Source organism: Sparus aurata, chromosome 20 (genome assembly GCF_900880675.1).
Source record: "Sparus aurata chromosome 20, fSpaAur1.1, whole genome shotgun sequence".
Taxonomy (NCBI): Eukaryota; Metazoa; Chordata; class Actinopteri; order Spariformes; family Sparidae; genus Sparus; species Sparus aurata.
In genome coordinates, this window is record NC_044206.1 from 22,621,546 (window position 1) to 22,646,280 (window position 24,735).

At 40.6% G+C, this 24,735-nt stretch overlaps 1 protein-coding gene across 9 annotated transcripts in view; it reads left to right on the forward strand.

The window, feature by feature from the left end:
• Nucleotides 1-4,366: 4,366 nt before the first annotated feature.
• Nucleotides 4,367-24,735, forward strand: part of ormdl3 (ORMDL sphingolipid biosynthesis regulator 3) — a 146,726-nt gene continuing 126,357 nt past the window's right edge. For 3 of the 9 annotated variants that reach the window (XR_003981979.1, XM_030401361.1, XM_030401360.1), the window contains exons 1-3: nucleotides 4,368-4,710; nucleotides 6,035-6,279; nucleotides 7,505-7,656. Coding sequence is in view for 8 of the 9 variants with exons in the window: in XM_030401361.1 (XP_030257221.1) it covers nucleotides 6,106-6,279; nucleotides 7,505-7,656 (326 nt within the window). In the remaining variant the exon portion in view is untranslated. Of the gene's footprint in view, nucleotides 4,711-5,688; nucleotides 5,901-6,034; nucleotides 6,280-7,504; nucleotides 7,657-9,994; nucleotides 12,919-24,735 lie in introns of those variants that run through there. The other 6 variants (XM_030401354.1, XM_030401355.1, XM_030401356.1 and 3 more) reach the window with 6 other exon arrangements.

Consider the following 24,735-nt stretch of genomic DNA (forward strand, 5'->3'; position numbering starts at 1 on the left):
CAAAGAATAAACAGCTTAGAATTTAGATTTTTTTGTGTGTTTTTAACACTAATGCAAGCTGCATAAGGGCCGAGAGTAAAGTGAATGAATTCTCTCTAATAATCTCAGTTTTGGGTTGGCGTCCGACCCGAGCTACAAACCCAAGGCGTCAGTATTTGACGACCAGAGGTTGAGACTTAGTAATCAACTGTCTCTCTCCATGAAGTTGCATTTTGTTGCTTTAAATGCTGAAGTGTGACAAAATGACACAAGCCTCAGCAACTAGTAAACAATTGCCTATAATGACGGGAAAACCAACAGCACAAGATAATATAAAAGCAATGGTGTAACAAGAAATAAATAGTTAATCATTTTGGAACAGTTCAATGAGAATTGGTACGTAAAGGTAATTGTTCTTGGGTTCAAATTTTGGTCCTGGTCCATTCTGTGTGGAATTATATTAGGTACAGTATTATGGTTTTGAAATTGTAGATGATTATTAGATAAAGATTTATGAATTATTTCTAAACAACACAAAGATTTTAATCTAAGTTGACAGTTGAAGACAGCCACTGATGCCAGGACAAAATACATGAGTCCTATTAAATGGCATCAGGTTACATCTGGGGAGGCTCAGCCAGACAACCAGTGGGCATCACAAGTGTAGAGAATTGAAGTCTGCAGAGGAATGCATCTAGATATATTTAATAAATATGTGGTTGTAAAGAAATGGATATGACTGCAGGACTGAAGGGTTGATTTTTTTGTTATCGTCAGTAAGTTTTCTTACCGCAAAGACCAGATACCCACTCCTGCTTGGCTGAGTGTACATATTGTGAAAGGGACCGATATTTGAAAAAAGACAAAAATAAAGAATTTGTTGTTCATTTTTATGCTTACGCTGCTTAAACGTACAATATTTACAGATCAAGTCAAAAGACAAAAGTGATACAGATGGCAAATCATCCCGATTGTATTTTATTACTTAGATTCTAAGTATAAATGTAATACAATCATTTGCACAACTTGAAAAAAGAGTACCATCTCTGTTTAAAATCTACGTTACGTCTCTCAATGTCAAATCTATCCCGATGACGACTTTTTGTTCTTGACATTGCATCTGTAGTCGTCATCGTTCGCCCCCTCCCGAGGTCTTTTTTTTTTTTATCAATGTCATGTGTTCGGCCATTGTTCCAGTGCCAGCGATGATCTCATGGTACTGTCATCCGTGGTTTGAGCAGAGCTCTAGGTTTACATATCTAACACAGCTATAGCACCCAAGGCTACTAGCGCACGAAAGAGTTCACTGTCAGTCGGCCAAACCTGTTTCTTGCCACTCATCACAGGGCTACTCTTACAAACAGTGGGTGTCACGTAACATCGCATGCCAGGAGAACACAGTTGACCCCCTTGGCCTCAGGCTACTGTGGGCCTAAATTAGTATTGGGGCTTACTTTGGGACCTATAACTTGACACTGTTGATCTTTGATTTTGGGACCAGAGTATCGGCCCCATCAGTCATTTTTTGTTCCCTCTAGAAATGACTCCTCTAGCCATGGGTACATAAGAAGTCAAGGGCCTCCTTTTGTACTTGAGTATCAAGTGCTACCCAGAGAGACGTCAGAGGCAGTGAACTCATAATGACCAGAATTTAAAAGATATCTGAAGAGCCATGACACATGCCAAGCCTAATCTGAAGTGGCTCGCTCCTCTGTTTTATATCAGTTTGATAGCTATAAGAGCTATTTTATTTTTAGCCATGTGAATAGCTCTAGAAATGGCTGTCGGCCTGTCATCCTGTCTGTCGGTGCCACAACTTTGGCCCAGACTTAAATATTTAAACAATTACTGGATTGATTTCCATGTAATGGAATTCCAAATTTACATAAATATTCATGGGCTCCAGAGCATGATGGTCCCCTGACTTTATCTCTGGCGCTGCCATAATGTTGATATTTGTGGTCTGGAATGTTTTGGCAGCTATTGGATGGATATCTGTGAAATCCGTTGGTGGTCCCTTGACTTTTTTCTGTGGCACTACAATAAGTTCAGAATACCTGTTTATCAATTACTTTGGTTCATGACCCAATACCAGCAAGACTGATAAGATAATATAGTCCGACACCAGGGACATTCACTCAGCCATCAACCTTAGCTGTATTTTTTTTACCTTCATCAAGGAGGTTACGTTTTCACCCGTGACTGTTTGTTTGTTGGTTGGTTTGTCGTTAGGATTACACAAAAACTTTCCCGGAATCTTAGATGGAGGATGGGTCTCGACCTGGAATAGCTCCCATTAACTTTGGGTGCAGATCCAGCTAAAGGGACGGGTCCAAGATTTTTTTTTTGTCTTTTATTTTTTTTACTTTCTTTAAAGTAAATCAGGTGTAGCTAGGTGACTGGTATCTGTGAGCGAGTGCAATTTGATCTGGTGATCTTAAATTATAGTTATTGTTAGTGAATTTGATATTGGATTAGGTCTGACTGAATTAAAGGGGACTGCTGGGCCTCTGCGGAGGTATGCACTCTAGTTTAATGACTTTGTTTTTAGTGTAAATTAACAAATGCTTGTATGCTTATTAGCCTAAACTAAGATGGTGAACCTGATGAACATTGTACCTGCTATCACATCAACATATTAGCATTGTCAGTATGATCATGTGAACATAATCTGTGTTCTGTATTGTAGGCAACTGGACTTATTTTAGCTTCTTGAAGATGTTTCACCTCTCATCCAAGAGGCTTCCTCAGTTCTAACTAACTGGAGGGGAGTTGGCAGGCTTTTAAACTCTGTGTGGGTGTGACTCAACAGAGTCATTGCACAAGTAAGGTTAAAAACTTTGTTGGGTGTCACATTTCTTATGTTGCAAAACATGCTGAGAAGATAAAACCTCCCATACAAAATATTTAGAAAATAAACCCAAAAAAACAAATTTAATTTTTATTATTTAAAATGTTTAAATGTTTCCGTTATCTAGTCAATCATTGCCAGTTTTCTCGGATCCCTCCTTCTTCAAAGGGGGATGTAGTCCACGTTCTTTTTACTTCTTGCACTGCACTGTGATTGGTCAGTGTTGACTCCGTGATACATATCAACCAATCAGAGCAGAACGTGAAGAGTAAAGGAGAAACGTCTATAGTTGACCAGAATAAATATTGAAAAGTTAATGCTAATCTCTAAGAGCTACATTTTCTTTTTAAAAACTTTATTTCAAGGGTGTCAAATTTCCAGTTGCTTTTGTTGCAAAACATGTAGAGAAGATAAAAACGTCCTGTACCAAAATGTTTAGATAAACATTTTTTTTTTTTTTTTTTTATTGTTATTTTTAAAATGATAGTAAATGTCACAAAATGGGTATAATTTATCGTATCCTTCCTTCGCTGCGACGTCAGAGGGGGGAGCATAGTACACGTTTTTTCAACGCACTACACCGTGATTGGTCACTTTTGAGTGACTGAGTGACACATATTGACCAGAGCACAATGTGGAGCAACCGTCGGTGACCCTCCATTATGAACTAAAACTAAGAAAGATGTATTATTAATACTTTATAGTGTTGGAGACCGATTTCTTTTTTTTTAAAACTTGTGTGAAATTTCTACTTGCTTATATTGCAAAAAATGGCGAGAAGATAAAAACTTCCCGTACAAAATGTTTAGATAAATAAACAAAAAATTAAAAAAAATATTTTTGAAAAATTATTTTCAAAATGATAAAGTATGTCACAATTTATCAATGATGTTGCGTCATGAACTAAAACTAAAGAAAAAAAATTGAAAAAGTTGAAGATTAATAGTGTTTAAAAAATCTTTTCAAATCTTTATTTTAAGGGTGACAAATTTCCAGTTGTTTATGTTGCAAAACATGTAGACAAGATAAAAACCTCTCGTACAAAATGTTTGGATAAATAAACAAAAAAAGGAAAAGACATTTTTTTAAAAAGATTTTTAAAATGATAAAATATGTCACAATTTATCGGTGATGCTGCGTCATGAACTAAAACTAAAGAAAAAAAATGAAAAAATTAGAGATTAATAGTGTTTAAAAAATCTTTTTAAATCTTTATTTCAAGGGTGTCAACTTTCCAGTTGTTTATGTTGCAAAACATGTAGACAAGATAAAAACCTCCCATTCAAACATTTTTAGAAAAAAACAAAAAAAAACACATTTTTTTATTTTATTTTTGAAATGGTCATAAATGTCACAAATTGAGTAGAAATTTATTTAGAAATAATTTTTTTAAATGTTAAAATTTTTCCGTTATCCAGTCATATCAATCATGCCCATTTCTTCGGATCCCTCCCTCGCTGTGACGTAAGAAGGGGGGCGTAGTCCACGTTTCTTTCAACGCACTACACCGCGATTGGTCAGTGTTGACCATGTGACCCATCTCAACCAATCGGAGCAGAATGCGACGAGTAAAGAGACAGCGGCCGTGAAAACGACCATCGGTGACGCTCCGTCATGAACTGTGCTGTGTTGTCACCAGCTGTTGTCTGGAAGACGAAGGAAAAGTGTCTCGAGTGATCGTGAGCCCACGAGCCGCCCCGCAGCACGCAGCCGCACGGTCGCAGCTCAAAGATGGTGCCGGATGACTGATCGGCACTCCGGAGGCTCGCCGGGCTCACAGTGATGCTATCACTTACATAACTGGAGGCATCGACAAGACACAAAGTGTGATAACGGACTAGTGCCAATACAGGTCGGAGTTGAAGCCATTTTTCTCTGCAGTGAGTGTAATGATTTATTTACTGCTTTAAAACTGACACATATTAGCTCGTGTACTTTTAACTGCAGCAGAGCTAGCTAGTCCACTTGTAGCCACGTTACGGATCATTATGTAGCCGGTTACGTTTTGAACTCAGAGAACAGCATGCTGGAATTACACTGTTTACTCTTGTCAGTCATTTACTGTTAACCAGATAGATAATGGCTTTCCTCAGCAGTTTTCTTTTATCACTTTTCCACAATTAGCCCACTTGTATCTTCATTTAGCCTCAGTTACATGTTACTTCTGTTTATATCAGATTGGTTTGCAGGTGTGCTTTATTGTACAGTATTTGAAGCTAATGAAATGGGAGGCACCTTGGTCCACATGGGATAAAAATCAATATTACTAATGTAATGATGGTGAGGAGTATTGATAAGGATTTTCACAGTGACACATCATATTTTGCAAAATCCTTAATTAAGGTGATGTTAACTGCTATCAGTCATGGCACAAGAACACTCCATATGGTTAAATTAAAAACTTTTTAGTCACAGTTTGTAGGAATTTCTTGACTTGGACATCAGGTTTTTGTAAATAAACAAAAACAAAAACATGACACAGCCGTCACTATCATGCTCTTTTTGTCATTTTCATTTAAATATTGTAAACACATTCATGTAGACCTCATTAGGAGCTATAGTACAATAGCTAACCGGGATCTAAAAAACAATAAATATATTGGTTCCGAAGTTAGGAGCTAGCAAGTCCTTCTGTGAATATTTGATGGTATAGACAGTTTAGCAAAGTTTACTTAACTGACATAAGTCTTAATAGAACAGTTAACACAACCCTCACAAAACATTTCTGGAAGTTTCACAGCAAAACAGCATTGCAGCATTCCCCCTAACAACCAAAGTAGATTTTTTTTTAAAAACTTACAAAAAAACAATGAAATAACTCTTTCCACTTTGCCCTGTGTAGTCCAAGTCTCTGGAAGCCCCAAGATCCCAAATTAATTTGAAAAACTATTTTTTCACATCCTCGAAATGTCAAGCTTGTGCACTCGCTTTAATGGCTGCAGTGATACAATAAAAAGGGTGTGAATAATATATTTTCAAATCAATTTGTTTAGATTTTTATAACACTTTAGTTTCTTTGGAGAGGGCTGTTAGGCTGAGAAGTTTCAGGAATGCTGTGTGGACTATGGAGATGACTGGAGAATGACTGAATTATCATTTCTGGGTGTACTTATCCTTTAACAGCTCGCGAGATTATAACTTTCTTGATAACCTGTCTCCATCTGTGAATAATCCAGCATGCACTCCTTTCTGTTTACTTTACAGCAGACAGACAGTCACACCAGCTGGGTTCAGACTAAGATCACTTAGTGTCTGTACATCAGTAGAGTCCCATCATGAATGTGGGCACGGCACACAGCGAGGTGAACCCCAACACCCGAGTGATGAACAGCCGAGGAATGTGGCTGTCTTACATCCTGGGCATCGGTCTCCTGCACGTCATCTTGCTCAGCATTCCCTTCGCCAGCGTGCCCGTGGTCTGGACCCTCACCAACCTCATACACAATCTGGTGAGTGGAGCAGGAGGCCCGTAGACACCGCCAGCACAACCAGCTTTCTTTAGCATTTGTTGAACGAGTCATATCGGCGAAGGACACATACAGTGCAGCCTTGTAAATGGCTTTTGGATGTGGTGAATGAAGATGACTTAACAAAGGAGTCGGAGGATGACAAATCTCTGCACAGAGGCTTAAATGCCCCTTAGTCATGTTCATTGTTAAAAGATTGGTGCCAGTAATGATTCAACCAGCGTTTAGTTTTCAGAGCTGACTTATTCCTCAGTCTTGAATCATAAGCTTTGATTACCTAACTGTCTGGCTGGCTTGCAGTTTCTGGGAAAAGCATAATATTAACAACAGTGTAAGCTTGTTACAGGAGTTTTTTTTTATCACATACTGTTTGTCTTGCTTTCACTCATACGCCACTATCAGGCCTAACAATGGGGAAAAATAAGTTGTTCTGTCAGTATTCTTTATGGTATTGAGTTTGTGTTACGGCCAGGGCCTCGGGGAAACCCTGGCGCAACACTGAAAATGAGACTTCCTTCTTCCCATCTCCCAAGAACTACCAGCAACAAATGATTTACAGGTTTATTTTAAAACACATCAAACACACGAACAGTAATACTGGCAGTCTGGCCGGATGCAGGGGGAGGAGAGCCCACAGGAACTGGGAGGAGCCGGCCTTTTAACTTCTAGTTTGGAGGCTGGACCAATCAGCTCGCTTTACAACCTGCACTCCCACAGTCATCACACAGCAGAACACACCTCCAACCAATCACACACTCCGGTAGCACATAGAGATAACAGAGAATATTAAAGCACATTCATCAGTACTTTTGGGGTCGTAAAAGTTTGTATTCTCCTGAAAAACTATTTAAAATATGTTGATGACTCTTTCTGCACATATTCCGGGGGCATATACAAATTTTGCGTCAGTTAAGCGGTGCAGCTAGCGGTCCTATTTGCTCGCTCAGCCTCAGGGTGTCAGGAGCCACACCTGTTTACAGAAAACATATAGATATACCAAAGCAAATACCATTTAATTAGCTGCTTCATGGGAACTTTTGAAGCTCTCCTAACACTGGGAATACCCAGAACATATGCACTTGTTGCTTTGGGGCTCACTGCTCGGTTTTGGGGTCTATACAGTAAATTAAGAATATGCCAAAGATGAAGCCCAATTTTTATTTTATATTTAGATGTCAGTCCTCTTCTTTGTGTCTCTTGTCTGCAGTGCATGTATCTCTTGCTTCACACCGTCAAAGGGACGCCGTTCGAGACCCCAGATCAGGGCAAGGCTCGCCTCCTCACGCACTGGGAGCAGATGGACTACGGCGTGCAGTTCACTGCGTCACGCAAGTTCCTCACCATCACGCCCATTGTCCTGTAAGTGGCCCTTAAATCCTATTGCTTGGCCTTCAGTTGTGTAACAAGTGGAATGAACAGCTGATCATTAAGGATGAATCTAAACTGAAGTACAGAAACAAGATGAAACTCTTGCGTGCCAACGCTTGACATTGTTGAGGTGTTGACAGACCAAAGAGAACAACTTCCTGATGTCGAGTCACAAAAACGTTTTTTTTTTTACATAGTCCAAAATCACAATTAACTTAAAAGGTTTTTACAATCTGTAATGCATTTGGCACCCTCTGATTTTTAATTCTGCTAATCTGATGCTCTGACAAGGACATAATCCCTCACTGGCTTCCCACCTACCAGCACCAGTTGTGTTTGTGGGTCTCTGTGGAGATGCGTGAGTGCTTTTTCCTCCTGTGCCAGGCAGGCGCCTTACTCTACTTTAACTCGCTCCTTGGGTCTCATTCCCTGTGTTGGGAAATCATTTTCTGACCTCAGTGTGTTCATGAGCTTTTAAGTTGTAATGTGGAAACGACGTGTACTCTGTGAGGAGTTTGCTCACAACGGCATACCAACATCTTGATCGCAGTCACAAAGTGGACGTGGACAAGTCGAGAACCAAGTTGTTGTTCCTTCTCGAGCTACCTCAAGTGACTTTTCCTCACCTTTATTTTAGATTGAACTGGTTTGTTTAATTTATTTGCTGCTAAAATGCACCTCTCATTAAAAATAACACTCCTTTTGTACCTCTCTTCTGGTGTTGATTGATGCGTCCCCGCCGCTGCCTCATTAGCCGAGCACACACATTGTGAAGAGACCTTGTGTTTGCAGCTGCTTTCATGCCCCTTTCTGTCCTTAATAACCAGCAGAGTTCAGCTCAGAGGAAGTGTTCTGGCTCCCTGGGGTCGTCTTGCCAGCTCAGCCCTGAACATTGTAGTGATAGCAGTTTTTGCAGGTGTACGCATTTACACACTGGTTTCACGGGCCTCTTAGTCATTTTGTTTTCAAGGCTGGTGCCAGCAGGACGAGACGAGTGGTCAGTCTCTCAGCTCCGGATGGGAAACCTACACATCTGTGCAAGTCTCTCGAGAGCCTTTTATTACATGTCCTCACTTGTTCAGTAGAGAACAGGATGTGCAATTCGTTATTCCTGGCTGAAAAAAAAAAGTCCCTTAGTGAGTGCAGTTATTAGTTTGTATCAAATCAGGGTATCAGGACACAGTCAGGGTTCATAAAGAAGTGCTGGGAACGTGTTTGTTGCTTGTTCACTCTGCCTGTCTGTTAATTGAAATGCTCTTTAGCTTAATAAATATGTAAATGTACTGCAGCCTCACATGTGCATGCTTTAGTTCAGTGATAATCAGCGATGTTGCAATCGTGTTGTTCAGCATGTCGAAACCGTCTCACAGATTCAAGTGTTGGCACTGTGTTCTCGAGTTAGGAAACATGTTGCAGTGCTTATCAAGAGAAAAATAAGTGAAATGTTACTTCATACTTAAAGGATGAGTTCACCCAAAAATTATTATTAATTTCAGCCACTATCTACGCGGACGGAAAGTTTCGTACTCTGCCAAGCCTAATCCAAGATTATGTTAAACATATTTAAATCCACTAAATCTGGATTTTAATTTTGATCCACATCAATTGTACTCACTCACACCAGCCACCTAAATGTGCCTGATTTGTTTTCTTCTCATCGAGATGCATGCATTATTCCCTGAGAAATGTTGAAAGACAGTGAGAAAAGTTCCCGGATCCGTCCCTATATCTGGATCCACACCAAAAGTTAACAGCGTCTATTGATTGCTCAGTCCCATCCTCCTTTCAAGTTTCATGGTCATCCGTTCCGTAGTTTTTGTGTAATCCTGCTGACAAACGGACATGGGCAAAAACATGACCTACCTGGTGGAGGTAAAAATATGAAATGGCTCTACACAGTTTGCTTATTCCAATCCAAGTCTCTGAGAGCACAAATTTATTTGGAAAGACGTTATAATGTATTTACACCCTCGATGTGTACATGTGTGGTTGAGCTTGTGCACCCAGTTCAGACGGGGTGTGCGCTAATGCTTTTAGCTTAGCAGCTACAGTGAAGAAGTCGACTTTGAAAAGGTGTAGGGTCTTTTCAAATCAGTTTCAGATCCCTTGGCTTCCTTCCTTTTAGTTGTTCACATTTTAAAACAAGTCCCCATCTACTTCTGTTGTTTAGGAGAACGCTGTATAGCTGTTTTACTGTGATTTTGTTCCTGAATTGTTATGTGGTGAACTTTTCCTTTAAGTTGATGTTTCACCAATCTTTCATAGAGACCTTGTTATGTTCCTCAGGCTTGTTAACATGTTCTCTCCCCCTCATCTCTCTCTGATGCAGGTATATATTAACCAGCTTCTACACCAAATACGATCGTGTCCATTTTGTGGTCAACACAGTCTCCTTGCTCACTGTACTCATCCCCAAGCTGCCCCAGCTGCACGGTGTGAGGATCTTTGGGATTAATAAGTACTGACAAGGCGGAAGAGGACACCTCCTTCCCTCAGTCCCCTTGGACTGCTGAGAGCACAAAGAGTATCAGGCCTCCGATTTGGCTGCAGATCCATGAGGATCTGTGGCTCTCTGGCTCTCGACTCTGCTGAACAGCACTCTAAATGAAGCCTGCTGGGGATTCTGCCGTGGTACCAAACCCTAGGAAAGAGACAAAATACACTCTACGTAGAGGACAAAGGGAAAGTGTACTGTAGTGGCAGTTTGTGGCTTTCCTTTGAGTCACAGGTTTTATAGAGAGACTTAAAACGCATTTGTAAAAAGGGTGTATTATGTCCATTTCTGTAGAAATGACAGTTTTCTGACGTGACAGGTTTCAGGAGGAGAGGACAATGTAGTTGCACAAAACTCATGTGGCATTTTTCACCCATTGGCACACTGAGGCAGTAGTCTAAAGTTATTCTGTGTGTAATGATACACTGCTGTATTTATTCAGCTTCACTCCCACGAGGAGCTTCCTCTTTCTTGAGGTTTCTGGGCTCAGAGGAGAGAAACAGGAGTTTAATGAAATGTTGAGGAACCTGTGAACTGCAGCAGAGGCGAGACATGAAAAACCACAGGGTTTTATATTTAGCCCTCGCTGCTCCACTCAGGGCCAAGATTGGGAAGTTAAACAATCCTTATTTTTATCTGACCATTTCCATATTTGGACTCCTGCTGTCCTGGCTTGTGTCACAGAAAGCCTCCTGTCAGTAGAACCGTCTGGCCCGTCTGCAGAAAGAATGTGCAAGAGCACTGATCCAACGTAACCACAGGTTTTGCAATAGGAGTGAAGAGATAAGCATTTCTCACCTATTATGTCATACTTACACTACATATGGAGACACAAGCGTGTTACTTTTCTATGAAAGTACTCAGGACCGATTACATTAACTGAGCATGTCACTCAGTTTGGAATCTGGGGGCAAATTTAGACACTGAGTTACCAGACATGGGTACGCCTGTCAGTAGCCTTGCATTACATCCGGAAATACTCAGATGTTTCCAATGTTTTGTTCACCCCCTTTTAAATATATGAAAAGAGCTGAGTATTACAGACACCGCTACAATTAAATCATTGGCGAGAAATCACGAATATGAAGAGAGAAACAATTCAAAGCTACATTAGTTGATTTGGTGGCAACAAGCAGTCCTGAAATGCAACACTAACGTACGTTTTTGTGGTAACATGTTATTTGGTAACATACTGAGCAACTTTAACATTTATTTGGAGTTTTGGTGACCTGATAAATCCAAAGTCCAATATTGACTCTGCTTTTGGTGCCGTTTTGGTCTTCACCAACCTCCTTTACCTGCTAAACGCTCCACCTTTTTTTTCACCTGCTGGCAAACTTTTGTTGATAAGTCGATAAGATTGTGAATTTGAAAACCAACACAATGAGCAAAAAAAAAAATGCAGAAGAAGTGTGTTTGTGACTCTGAGAAACCCTTTTCACACTGCAGTCACTTGGTCCATGGTTAGTTTAAAACAATACTGACTCCAGATCAACATTAAGACTGATTCTTTTTCACAAATGGAACAATTAGAAAGAGATATCTGCGTACTAAACCACACATGGGGATGCTTCCTGTAGCCACATCCACAAAATGATCTTTCAAATGCAGAACTATCAAGAAAACCTTTTTTTAGCATCCAAGGAATCGCAGTTATTCTGCTAAACGGCTTCTGAGTTACGTCATAGAGCTGCTTCGTATTAGAGTAAGAATGTCTAAAAGGTAATATGTCACTGTTAATTTAAAAATGTTGAGGGTTTTAAAGTTTAGTCTGATGCATGTGGGAGGCTGACGTGTCCATGAACCATTTCTCTGTGGCAGTTCTCTTCCTGATTTTAGTTTTGTTAATGTGAAGTAAGAAGTAGTAATTTAAAATTGTACAGGGTGTGAGTCGCTACTCGGGCAGCGATTCAGTCTGAATCCTCAATGTGGGGATTGTAGTTCAACTTCGATTCAGTAATGACGACGAGCCAAAACGTGTGTTTATATTCTTTAATTCTCCTTCACATAATCACAGAAAAGCAGAATTATGTTAGCATAAATATTATGCTGCAATAAAGGTCAAAAGGTAATGTGTCCCTCTGGAATAAAACAATAATGTTTACGGATGCTCGCCCGAACATTTTACTATTAATTACAGTAGCCACAGTAGCATAATTATGAATATTACTGACAGTGACAGCAGTAGTAAAAGTAGTGAAGATACCAGTTTGTTTTTAGATGTGCTAGATGAGAGACAAATCTTATTAAATTATTTATTGTGCTTCATGTTGTTTCATGTGGATTATAGCTGAACCCAAAACAATTCTATCAATGTGTTTGTCTTTTAGCAGATATGTGTAATTGATTGGCACGACCTACTCATCCAACCAATGACGTAAAATGGACCAAACAACCAAAGAATTGTGGGAAATTGTAAATACTTGCTGATCTGCTGCGGCGTTCATGTCTTCTTCATGATGTTTCTGATCTGTTGTCACCATAAAGGGCTTTTTCTTCTTCTTCTTCTTCTTCTTCTTCAACGACATGCTGTGATAATTCACAGCACAATGAGACAATGCATTTGTCATGTTTTCTTTTTCTTTTTTAACCAAACAGTTTGCGAAAGAAGGTTTGAACTGAACGTTGATGTAAATGTGAAACAGTGTGCTCACGGCTTCTGTTTGTCGATCAGTGTACTTTTGAAGGAAATGTCAATGTGAACTTCTGTAAGAGTGCTTGACCCCAAAATACAGTATTTTTCAAGTATCATCTCAAAATTCTTTCCTTCTTGTTTTTGTATTGTTGCAGAGATGTTGTGTTTCAGGTTGTCTGTATATGTATAGAGTTTATAGTCCTTTTAAACAGTTTAAAATGCCTTTCCTGTGGTCATGTCAGGCCGTAAAACAAATGCATTTCGACATCAAGCCTCCGACTCCTTGTTTAACTCCCTGACTTGAGGCTTGATGCCAAAACAAGTGAAGTTTTTAAGGCCATGCTGTGACAGTAGTTAGTAGACAATAGTTTAAAAGAGTGCAGTTTTCTTATAATATTGAGGACAAGATTGTTTGTATTTGTTAAAACAGTGGCAATGTGGCGAATTTCCTGCACATAAATGTTTTTTGCGTTGTCACTGAACAGCTCCAGTGCGCCTGTCAAAACCTGTCGGATCCTCGTGCCCTTTTCTACCTTTTCAATTATTGATAATTCAGGAAGGTTGAACATTTAATTTAAATGTAGATTTCAGAGCTTCAAAATTAATCGCCAGCAATCAATTCGTTTTTGTCATTTCTCAAGACAAACTGTCAAACATTTGCTTGCTCCAACTTCTTAAATGCGAGATTTGCTGCTTTTCTTTCACATTTATGACAGTAAATGGAGAGTCTTGGGGTTTTGGACTGGTGGTGGGACAAAAGAAGCAACCTGAAGATTTCACTTTTGGCTCTGGGAGGTGTGAAAAACATTTTATAGACTTAACGATTAATCATGAAAATAATAGATTGACTCAGTAGTTGCAGTCCTTTGCCAAAAAAAAAGTTACTGTTCTACATCTCAGAATAATAGTTATTTAAAAATACTTTTCAGTTTTGTTGATTCTGGCTGCACCTTCCGATGGTGAATAAAAGTAAATTGAGCTTCTTTCCTCAGGTTGTTGAGACCTCAACACTTCGCCATGAAACAGATTATCTAACCTGGATAAGTTGGAGTCTGACCTGGTGTCAGGCATTAAGAATAACTGCAAAAAAATTATACAGAAATGGCCAATCTTCTCGCTGATGGTCTTGTTTTCTTTTGTTTTTCATATATATGCATTAGTATTCAGCTGAGGCTGTATCATAATCAGTTAAAATGTCTTGTATTATGTTTAATTGAGGTTAATGTACTTATACTGTACAGTTTACTAAGAAATGTGTGAATTATCCACTGTGATGGTGTGAGGCAGATCTCCTCTTCAATTGTTGACCATTGAAATTGGCTCTCATCTCTTCACGTGTTCGCTTGCGCCAGTGTTTTTACATTTGAACACTGAGTCCACAAAGCATGCTGATTGCCCTCCAAGAGCCGTCGCTGTTTCGCTGCAGGGCACATTAGGCTAATGAAAAATACATGATTGTCCTCTACAGCGTAAAACCTTCCTGTGCTGTGCTATCTGTCTGTCAATCCAACCCGGTGGAACTGACGGACAGTCCCGGGGCTTCAAATCGAAAATTGAATCCATGGTCTTTATTTCGACAGTGCAAGCTGATACTGGTACTGTACGCTGTCGCTCTGTTACACAACACCGGAGGCTTGTTAAACATTGATTAAGTGAAAGTAATGGTGTGGTATTAGAGTGAATATATCAGGGTATCATGTTGGATTAATTGCCGTGGAAAACAAAGATTTGGCGAAGCCCCAACACTGATGGAGAGAGAGTCTTTTTATTTTCCGCAAAGGTGTGACAACATTTTGTTTCATATACAGTGCTTACGCTTTTTGAATGGCTCTGTAATCGACCTCCTCTGCTTGAATCACTGACAACATGGTGTCAAAAAGGCTGAATTCATAATCGTATATATGAGACCAGGAATATAAATCAATGTGCAGGCGGGAAATTGATAGAAGTCATGCTGAACCTGTAATAATATCATTATGTCTGTAGCTCACGGAAGCGTTTTGTTGCCACGCCAGGAAAACAAATAATCATTATCATGTTATAATGTAAAAAAAGAAATGTAGAATGAAATACAGGGAGGAAAGAAGCTGCACTGTTGTGTGGGGGTGGATTCTTCTTTACTGTATCTCTCTCTCATCACCAGCTGTAGAGCCTCGCTGTCCTGGGCCGTGCACGAACCATGCCAGATTGTTGTGTTTCCATTCAGGATGTTTTCTGGGCCGTGCACGAACCATGCCAGATTGTTGTGTTTCCATTCAGGATGTTTTCTGGGCCGTGCACGAACCATGCCAGATTGTTGTGTTTCCATTCAGGATGTTTTCTATCGCTCCTCTGTAAAAGTTGATGACAACTTGGCCCCAGAATCTAGCCTTCTTGACATTCCTAACAAAGTAGAGCCTTTGCTGCACGTTATTTATATATTTTTTATGGCATAGACACCTTTATTAAGCAGCAGACAGATAGGAAATATGGGAGAGAGAGAGGGGGATGTGACATGCAGCAAAGGACCTCCGGCCGGAATCGAACCGGGATCGGCTGCTTTATATGGCATGCGCTCTAACCACTCGAACACCTGCGCGCCCTGCTGCACGTTATTTACAGGGATGGTAAATTTTGTTGAATCCAAGGAGCCTAAAACTGTTCACCTGCTCCACCTCAGCTCACACTCCACTCCTCCTTTCCTTCAAATCGACAATCAGCTCCTCGGTTTTGCCGATGTTGAGCTGTAGATTGTTCTCTGTGCACCAATCTGCAAAACTGTTGATTTCCTACTTCACAATAGCCTTCTCTCCACGCCTGGGAGTGCAGTCATGTGGCTACGGTGTGAACAGGAGGGTGCTGAGCACACAGCCCTCGGAGACAGATGAAGTGTGACTGCCAATCTGTCCCGTCTGGGGTCTGTTTGATTGTGAAGAAGTCCAATATCCAATTGCAGAGTGCGGGAGTCGAGCCCAGAATGTTAAGTTTTTTAAGCCTGCTTCATGGGTGGGATTGTATCGATCGCTGAGCTGGTCAACTATCAACCTCCCCATGTTTTCAAGGTGTGTGAAGACTGATTGGAGGGCAGTGGATGCAGCACCCCTGTGGATTTTCAAACTACGTGCTCACATTATGATGTAAAAACTGTCATGTTACAAGAACATATATAGTACATTTTACAAGAACAATTTAAACGTTTGTATGACGTAATAATGAGAAAATATTTTGCTATGATGTGAAAAGCATCCCAAAAATAACAAACCTCTTTTTTCTGGCATGGCAGCAGCGATGTACCCGGCTGTAGTTTATCCGGAAACGACAACCACTAATTCAACAGTAGATTCGCCTACATGCATGTACTCAGCCATTACGTTTCAGTATCGCCACTTAATGTCAAAATATCTCCTCCGGGCTTGGCTCAAACTGCTTTAAGTACCGCTCTCAGACACCTGAATGATGTGAGCACTAGATATCGCTGCTGTTAGTCAAGCAGCAATTACTGTAAAAGGTCAACCTTTCAAGAGCGACGGGGGAAAAAAGACGGGTACCTAACGTGAAATACTTTACATATAAATTAAGATTGAAATGAGGTTATAGTCCTGTGTCACAGTGTCTGTAATGCAGTGGGTGCTAAATTTGCAAATCAGGTGTTCTTCTTTCAGAGAAGTGGGAAGAAAACATTAAAAAGACACATTTTGTTTATTTGATTTCAGATTATTGTTCTACAAAAGTATGCAGTCAAGAGCGCAAAATATTTTTTATGGCTGTTTTGTGTAGTGATTAAAAAGGATTAACAAAAATTCCCACTGTTGCAACATTTTGTCTGTCATATATCAGTGAAATGACAAATGACCAATAACTACATAACGTTTCCAAAAATATTTAATATGAAAAAGTTACATCTTAATGTTAGTGATCACCCGAGGAAGCTGGGTAAGTATGATGACATCCTTTGTTTACATTTTTTCACCCTGTTCGCCATATTTTAAAATCACATAAAGTATTAAATCATTTTGCTTAACAAACTAGGGTGACATGTAACTTTATTCAATCAAATTTCACAGATTATATGTCTGATTACTCTTCAGCTCAAGACGCTCGCGCAAAAGTCGAGCCAATTTTTGTTTTTGCAGCCCCAACATGATAAATATATTATGAATCCCCCTCGAGGGGCTTTACAGTCCGTACGTCACACTCTATCCTAAGAGCCTCCACGATTTGGACGCGTTTGTTTTCATGTCGTATGAGCTTTAAGAGACTCGTGCCTGGGGGATGCATGTGGGATGCGATTTGTGAATTTGTGGTCCAATTAATTGAATTACGTCCTGTGATGTGTGGTGAGGATTTTGAGGCACGTAGAGCGTAACGCACACACTGGAACAACAGCTGAATTCTAAATATGACATGTTGATGTTAATAAAGGATTTGGAGCAGGTGCACATGTTACTGTAGTTTATTAAAATTACATTACTGCAACTAGAGTCCGTCTCTGTCCAGCAGAGGGCAGCAGATTGCTTCCATTGACTTTAATCTGAAGCGACACTCTGGCCCTATAAATAGGAACGCCGTGAGGGAGAGATTATTGGTCTTTTTTTCCTCTTGTCTTTTTGTCTTCTCTGCTCATTCACTCCATCCAGATTTACAGTCTCATGAAAATATGATGATTTCTCTTCCTTCCCCCCCTTTGCTCTGATTGAAACTATCCTAAATTTGCCTGACAGTAAGCGCGTGACCCACAAAAGACTAAAATTCATGCAGAAATGTGCTTCTACTGTATGTGTGCAAATGAAATCCTGTTATTGCTCAGGTAGCAGCTGTACCACCGACTCAGTACCCAGGAGAAGAAGCAGACTTATTCGTAATATGTGTCCAGACGTAGTTGCAGGATGAGCGTTGAAGCTCAGAATACGTGTGCCGAGAATATATTTATTATGAGTGCAGCCGTGTAGTGAGTAACAAAGAATAATAACACCTCTTCTTTTGCTACTCTTAACACCGTTTCTCACTCCCACATGATTTCCAGATCCAATTTATCTTCCGCGCAGTCCGTCGTTAACAGCGTACACTGCACAGCCTCCCCATTCACACTTCTCTGTTGCCTGCTTTTAGTGTTGAAAATCATGTGCCGCAGTTCCACTCCGTAATTAAATCAGGATTAAAACATGAGCAGGGAGGTTTGTGTGTTAATTCATCCATTAATAATCTGATGACCCTTTAATAAGCTGTTTTCTGGCAGGGAAAGAGAGAGTAACACATGTGCGGAGCTGCACTTTGTTTTTTCTTTCTTTAGTTTGGGAGCTGCTGGATGGAACTGTCTTATAGTGTGTAAATGAATCAAATTATTAATCTAATGAATAGATATAGCATTAACATTTAACGCCAGGTTACACTTCTAATCCATTGCGTTTATGTAACAGCTACAGTTAAGAGTTACAAGATATGATTTCAAACAAACAAAAGCATGAATTTATACTTTAAATGTGGATACTTTTCTCTTATTACTTTCATTAAATGTTCCTAATAATATTCACATACTTTGGTTGGACCTTTACATGTGACAGAGTCTTTTTACAGTGTCTTAGTTGTACATATATGTAAGAAAAGGGACTAAATACTTTTCTTTCTGCAGCGCTAAGTATCTATTTTGCTGAGAATACTTATGTACTTTTACCTCGATCGGGTTTTGAATTAATTTCACTTGCAGAGTTCTTTTACAGGGTTGTATCGATACTTTTACTGAGGTATATGATCTTATTACTTCTTCAACTACCAGTGTTGTAAAAAAGTACCAAAAGTCACACTTGAGTAAGTTTAAATATCTGATTTGAAATGTATTTAATCAAATGTAAAAGTAGATTTGACATATATTTGCAGATATTTATGTACCGTCTGCTGTTGCTCAATTATTTTAGTACATTTTCAGCTGATTATCGGATTATTAGAATCATTGTTCTCTTATTTGATCGTCAACAAAATGAATGAATTCAATTGTGTGCTTCTCACATAAATGTAGTTCAATATTTCCCTCTAAAATGTGATGGAGTGGAAGTATGAAGTAGCAGGAAATGGAAGTACTTGAGTAAATGTACTTAGTTACATTCCATAAGTGGCCACAACTGGTGTGTGTGTGTGTGTGTGTGTGTGTTGCTGTTCTCCCTCTTTTCCCTTCAACATCAGATGAATAAGAAAAAATCATAAATATGAATGAAGCCTGATTCTGATTCCATATTTTTTATTTTTTTTACGTTTCTCTCCTCGTGACTCGAGCTGCAACTTGAGCTGTAAAGTTGGTGGTGGCACTGGGCGGGCAGCATGTCTGCTTTCTTCTCGGAGGAAAACAAAGTCACATGGCCGTCCGCCACACAACCAAAAACATCATTCAATATGGATGACAGCGTCGCCGGAGAGGCAGCGCCCCCCCCCCCCCCCCCCCCCCACCACCACCACCACCACCGCCATCATCCAGCCCTTAGCGACCGAGAGAACACGTGGCGATGCCATCTACTCGGATCGAGCATTTGAAATATGCATGCCCCACGCTGCGAGGCTCCCACAGCGACTGCTCTGCGTTTTTTCGGAGGATGTGACAGCAACAGGAACAAGATCAGAAAAAAAAACGACAAGCCATAGATGCATTTTCTCAGTTATCCTGCTGCGACATTGACACAGTTCGACCTGATAATAATGTGCCTCATCACGGGTTCGTGCGTTGTGTGTTTCACCTAGGCGGGGGAAGGAGGAAGCGTTACTGTACGGAAGCGGGATGGCTATAAATAGAACCAAACAAGGATCGGATCAATTAATTATGAGCCCTGGATACCCCACGGGGTCTTTGAACTAACTAGAGGAAGCCGAGGGCAGGGCTGACGACAGGAGGCAGAGTCCCCTTGAAGCTGCTGTGCTGTCACTGAAATGCTCTGTGGGGCTCTGAGAGGGAGAGACAGTGCTGGACTCTCCAAAGGTCAGTCTGCTGTTTAACGGCAGCTCTGACAAAACACACAGTGGAATCATACAGTATGTGCTGCATGAAGTGTTGAACTCAAGTAGAAATAGATGAGCAGTGGGTTGATTATACAGTATGTTTGTGTATGGTACGTTTTAGATGTAGGTAGTGCTGTGCGATATGGACAAAATGTTACATCATGATATAGCTAATTTTATATCCCGATAACGATATATATCCCGATAACGATATATATCCCGATAACGATATATGTCCCGATAACGATATATATCCTTTAAGTGGTAGAAAAGTTTAGATGTGTTCGAGTCGCTAGTAACAACTTGTTGGCGGGATGTTTTGCAGATTACTGTTGTCTGGTCGGTGTCTGACTTTTTAAACCCAAACCAAAGCCAGGCGATGGAATTCCGGTTCCCCCTTTTCGGCACAAATCTTCTTGGGGTTCTGCTTCTGATGTAACGTTACTAGTAACGTTATTTTCGTCTTCCGTTGCGCTCTCCTCCGTCTCCGCCATGCTGCTTTGCCTTAAACGAGTTCTCGCGGGTGACGTAAAAATGCCGCCACAAAGCAGTAGCGTTGGTGCAGTTACATTCGCCTTCATACAATAAACTTGTTTTGAACTCAGAATTTCGATATCAAACGCTCATTCCGACGTTGAGTTGTGCTTTAGACGGCGTGTTAATTTACAACCGTAGCGTATGTTAACGTTAGTGTAGCAACAGTGCTAATCAAGTAGCCTACACGTTAAAATTACGATATAAACAATATCGTTTTATATCCCACGGTAGACATTTTTATATCGCACTAGGATATATATGGTAATATCGCACGGCTGTAGATGTAGGGTATGGACGGGTTGTAGTCAGAAACGGATCAGGATTGACGATTGACCTCACCATCGACGAGCACCGACAATCAAAAAAATAGAGACATTTCTGTATCTGATTGTTGTATAATGTTAATTTCTCCCTGACTGTGAGTCTGTGGTTGATTGTGAGGCAGCAGTGCAAAATTACTGGAGTACCCCCTTTCAGAAAACATCATTAAAACGTGAAAACAGCCCTGCGTTGAGCTCTGGAAGAGTCTTAAAAAGCCCGAGCTGTTTGACTGAGCGCCACTTTAGTGCCTTTATGGATGAGACTGTCCGCGGCGACACCTTCAGATGATGAATCGCTTTTGAGAATGAGCCGTCTGCCCGGGGCGGAGCTAAGAGCCAGCTCGTAACGACCTACCCCAGATCTATCATCGGACGCATGAATATTCATGTACTGTTCTTGTTTTACATTATTAACAGACTCATTCCACCCAATAATAAGATTTATGAATGCTCTGTGACACCCGGAGTTTAGAATCAGCGGCGGAAGATTTGCCGGTCACCATGGCCACTGCTGCATAAATTTGAGAGAAACGCTCCAGAAATGCAGTCATAAATAAAACACATCTCGACTTAAGAGACGGGCCTAATTAGCTTTCACTTCGCCGCAATTTAGCGCTGCACTGCTGGGTATTAGGCCATGACTAAATCTGAGCAGTCTTAATTAATTACCTAGGGCTTCCTGAGCATTTTGTGCTGGCTTTGTGTTATTTTTCTGTTTTTTATTTTTCCCTTTTCCTCAAGGACAATCCGCACTATTGTTTTCCAAACAGAGCGTTGCCTGCATGTGTTTGCGTGTGTGTGTGTGGGTGGTGTGAGCTTCTGTTGTGTTTCATTATATGACTTCATGTGAGTGCAGAGAGGGGGAGGAAGGAGAAGAAGAAGAAAACCATGGAGGGGAAGATGCTGAGAAGAAGATAGAGGAAGGGCGTGCGTGAAGCAGGGCTGTAAGTCAGGACCGCTCAACTGGAGTCTGAGATGAGACTAAGTCCCGGGACAGTATTGAGATCAAGTTGTGAGGCAGTCGGAGTAGAGCAGAGGAAAAAAAAACAATGCCAAAATGTTCTAACACGTCCCAGATTTTGCAAAAAACATGATAGAAACGAAACATTTGTGCACAGTATACTTTCCACATCTTTGTGCATAAAAATACACGTCTGAAGTGAGAATTCTTGGCTGTCACTCTAAAGAAAATAATGATGTTGTGCACTTGTAATTGAAAAGCAAAGCAGTGCATGCAATATCAAAGAATAGCATCCCTCCATGGCGAACTGAAAAGAAAAAAATAGGTATGTTCTCTGACCGAGACATCAACGTTATGTCACCAATATAACTTCCTGAAATTTGGCTTGAAGAATTTTTTTTTTTTTCAATTTCCTAAACGTTAACATTCACTGACCAAATATAGTTGAGTAACTCTTAACTACACAGCGCCGGCCTGTCGAGCTTTTTGTGGATTTCTCCACAGGTTGAGGGATGTACAAAGTTTGAGGGATGGTGTCTATTAGTTTTATCTTTTGTGTGACCAAAAACACAAGAAAAAAGGGTAACAAAGAGATCAGACACAGTATTTGTCTGCTCGAATGTGAACCGCCATCGTTAGCATGTCAGGCTAATTAGCCTGCTATCGAGCTGTTTAAGTTTGCTCTCCAACAACCTCAGCGTAGTTTACCTGAGCCAGCGGTGCATTTGTGGAAAACTTCTGGTTATCACGATCAACCTGATTACGTGAAAACATGCCGTTTGATAACAAATTAGCTTTTTTTTTCTTGAGAGATTTGTTTCCGCCCCACTGGAAATGTACGGAATGGCACGTAAACAAAACCTGAATTGGATCGCATAAAAAGTCAAATGTAATTTTTTTTTTTCTCGCGTCTCGTCAAACATTTCTTAGAGTGGAAAAGGTGACACTGGGGTGGATTCGGATTCATGACAACAGGATTTCTCACCACCGCTCTGGAATGTGGGCCTCGATCAGAACCGCTCCTCTCGCCGTCACCGCTCAACTCTCATCACGAGCTCCTTCTGACGGGTACGGTGATTCCATCAAATGTACCACATTACATTACTCCCCGAACACTTTGAGCCTGCTCGAGGATGAAACACTTGCACCGAATGTCTCTCGTAAGACATTTTCAGACATATAGCACGCGGGTTTTACATAATGTCTCTCTCACTCTGACTCTAGTGTATTTTTAATCTACCAAAGCGTCCGTGTTGAGCTATCAAGGGGGTAAGAAAACATCTGACGACCCACACATGGTTGGAAGCAAGCGACTCAAATGAAATATTATTGAACATATTGACTTTCAGGTCAAAAAACCTTCCTCAAGTTAACGTTTTACCACTTCATCAACACGTATTTGCACCTGCATGACTGTGGATTTCTGCTCAGCTCAAATTTGAGTGCAGAGATTAAAGAGTTGTGTCAAAGTCAGTCTAATAATGATGATTAACACTAATTAATTAGCATGTGTATGATATATACATATAACTTCATGACTGGCTTTGATCACCGTGCACTGGATTAGTTAGTGAGTTTCACTTCTATCTCGCCACTGCGAGCCCCGAATTTCAGTGCGTGATCAAATGTGCGCCGCATGTTCTCTGGAGAATAGACGAGACTGCGGTATCGCATGTAAATCACTTGAATTATTCCTAATAATGTGCTGTAATTTAGATTCATTCCAAATGTTAGGGAGAGTTGGATTTCGGTGGGAGAAATGCGAAGCTTCGCTGATAAAGAAAGCCTCTGCAGTCATTAATCGTACGGGACAGTAATAATTTACGCGATACGATACTTTTTAAATAAAACCGCACAAGCCTTCCACCCATTTATCATCAAATTTAGTGTTTCTCCCCCCCGTGTTATTACCGAGCCTCATTGACAGCTGCTGCCGGAGGCCATGTTACGCCTGAAAAATAATTGGACGGGATGAATCTGCTTTGAACTGTCGGACAGTTGTTGCAGTCAAAAAACTTTTTTAAACAGGTTCCAGAGGGATTCCGGTGCCTTTTTTAAAATAAATATTTCTTGTTCTTTCATTAGCGAGATCATGGAAAGCAAGTGATCTCTCTTCCTCGGCGAGAGCTAACAGGCAGCACGAGGAGTTGTGATTTTTCTTTTTCAGCTGCAGACTTGTGGGAAAACATCACAGTCAAGACTCTCGGGTCAAGAGAAGGACTGTGTGAGCAGTTTTTTTTTTTTTTTTTTCCCTCTCATCCTGTGTCTACAAGGACGGTCCTTTTGCTGAAGTAGCCTCGGAGAAGTTGTGCAAGCAAGGGAATGAATGATGAGAGGATTCATGAGGTGAAAGTGGGTTTCTTCTCTTTTTCAAGTGGTGCGGCTGAGTCCTTCACTGTGTGGTAAACATGACTTTCGCTTAACGAGTCTGTCCGATCAATAAAAAGAGGCTGTTTTCCTCATCACGGACGTTATTTCAAGACAGACGTCTGAAACTGTTTTTGGAGGAAAAGCCCAGGTATATATGGAGACACTGCACATGTGGGCAGAATATTAAACCTCATCAAATGACATTTAAACACGCCGTTCGCTGCCAGACCTCCAGGTTTCAGCAGGATCTCATATTTTCCACCTGGATCGAGTTTATACGACCTCCCGACCATACTGCGATGAAATGTACACTATATATGGTCTGCAGTATAAGTTATCACGCAGGAGTGCCAGCAATGCCAACAATACCTTATGTGGACTGTTTGCACTCCAGTGGTGGGGAGATTTCTCTGGCTGCCGGGATGATCCAGCTTGGGAAACTGACTCGGTGCCAGTGCGCCTCTGTTATTTTGATTCAGTCGGACACAGAATGAAAAAAGTCTGACGCCTCTAAAAATCACGAGCGCGTGCAGTATAAAACCTCCTGTATCAGATTATTTCACCAAACACAGACGCTGGATTAGATTTCATTTAGTTTTAGAGTTCTGGGTTCGTTATTATGATTTTAACACATTTTTTTTACAAAATATTCTCCATACGTTTTTTGGAGAAACTATATTGGTGTCTAATCATGCATTTACTGTTGTGGTCAGTGTAAGTTCTGACCATTATGCTGCTTTCAGGGACATATCGGCATTAACGACTTCCACGTTGCAGCTTCCAGGGAAACAAT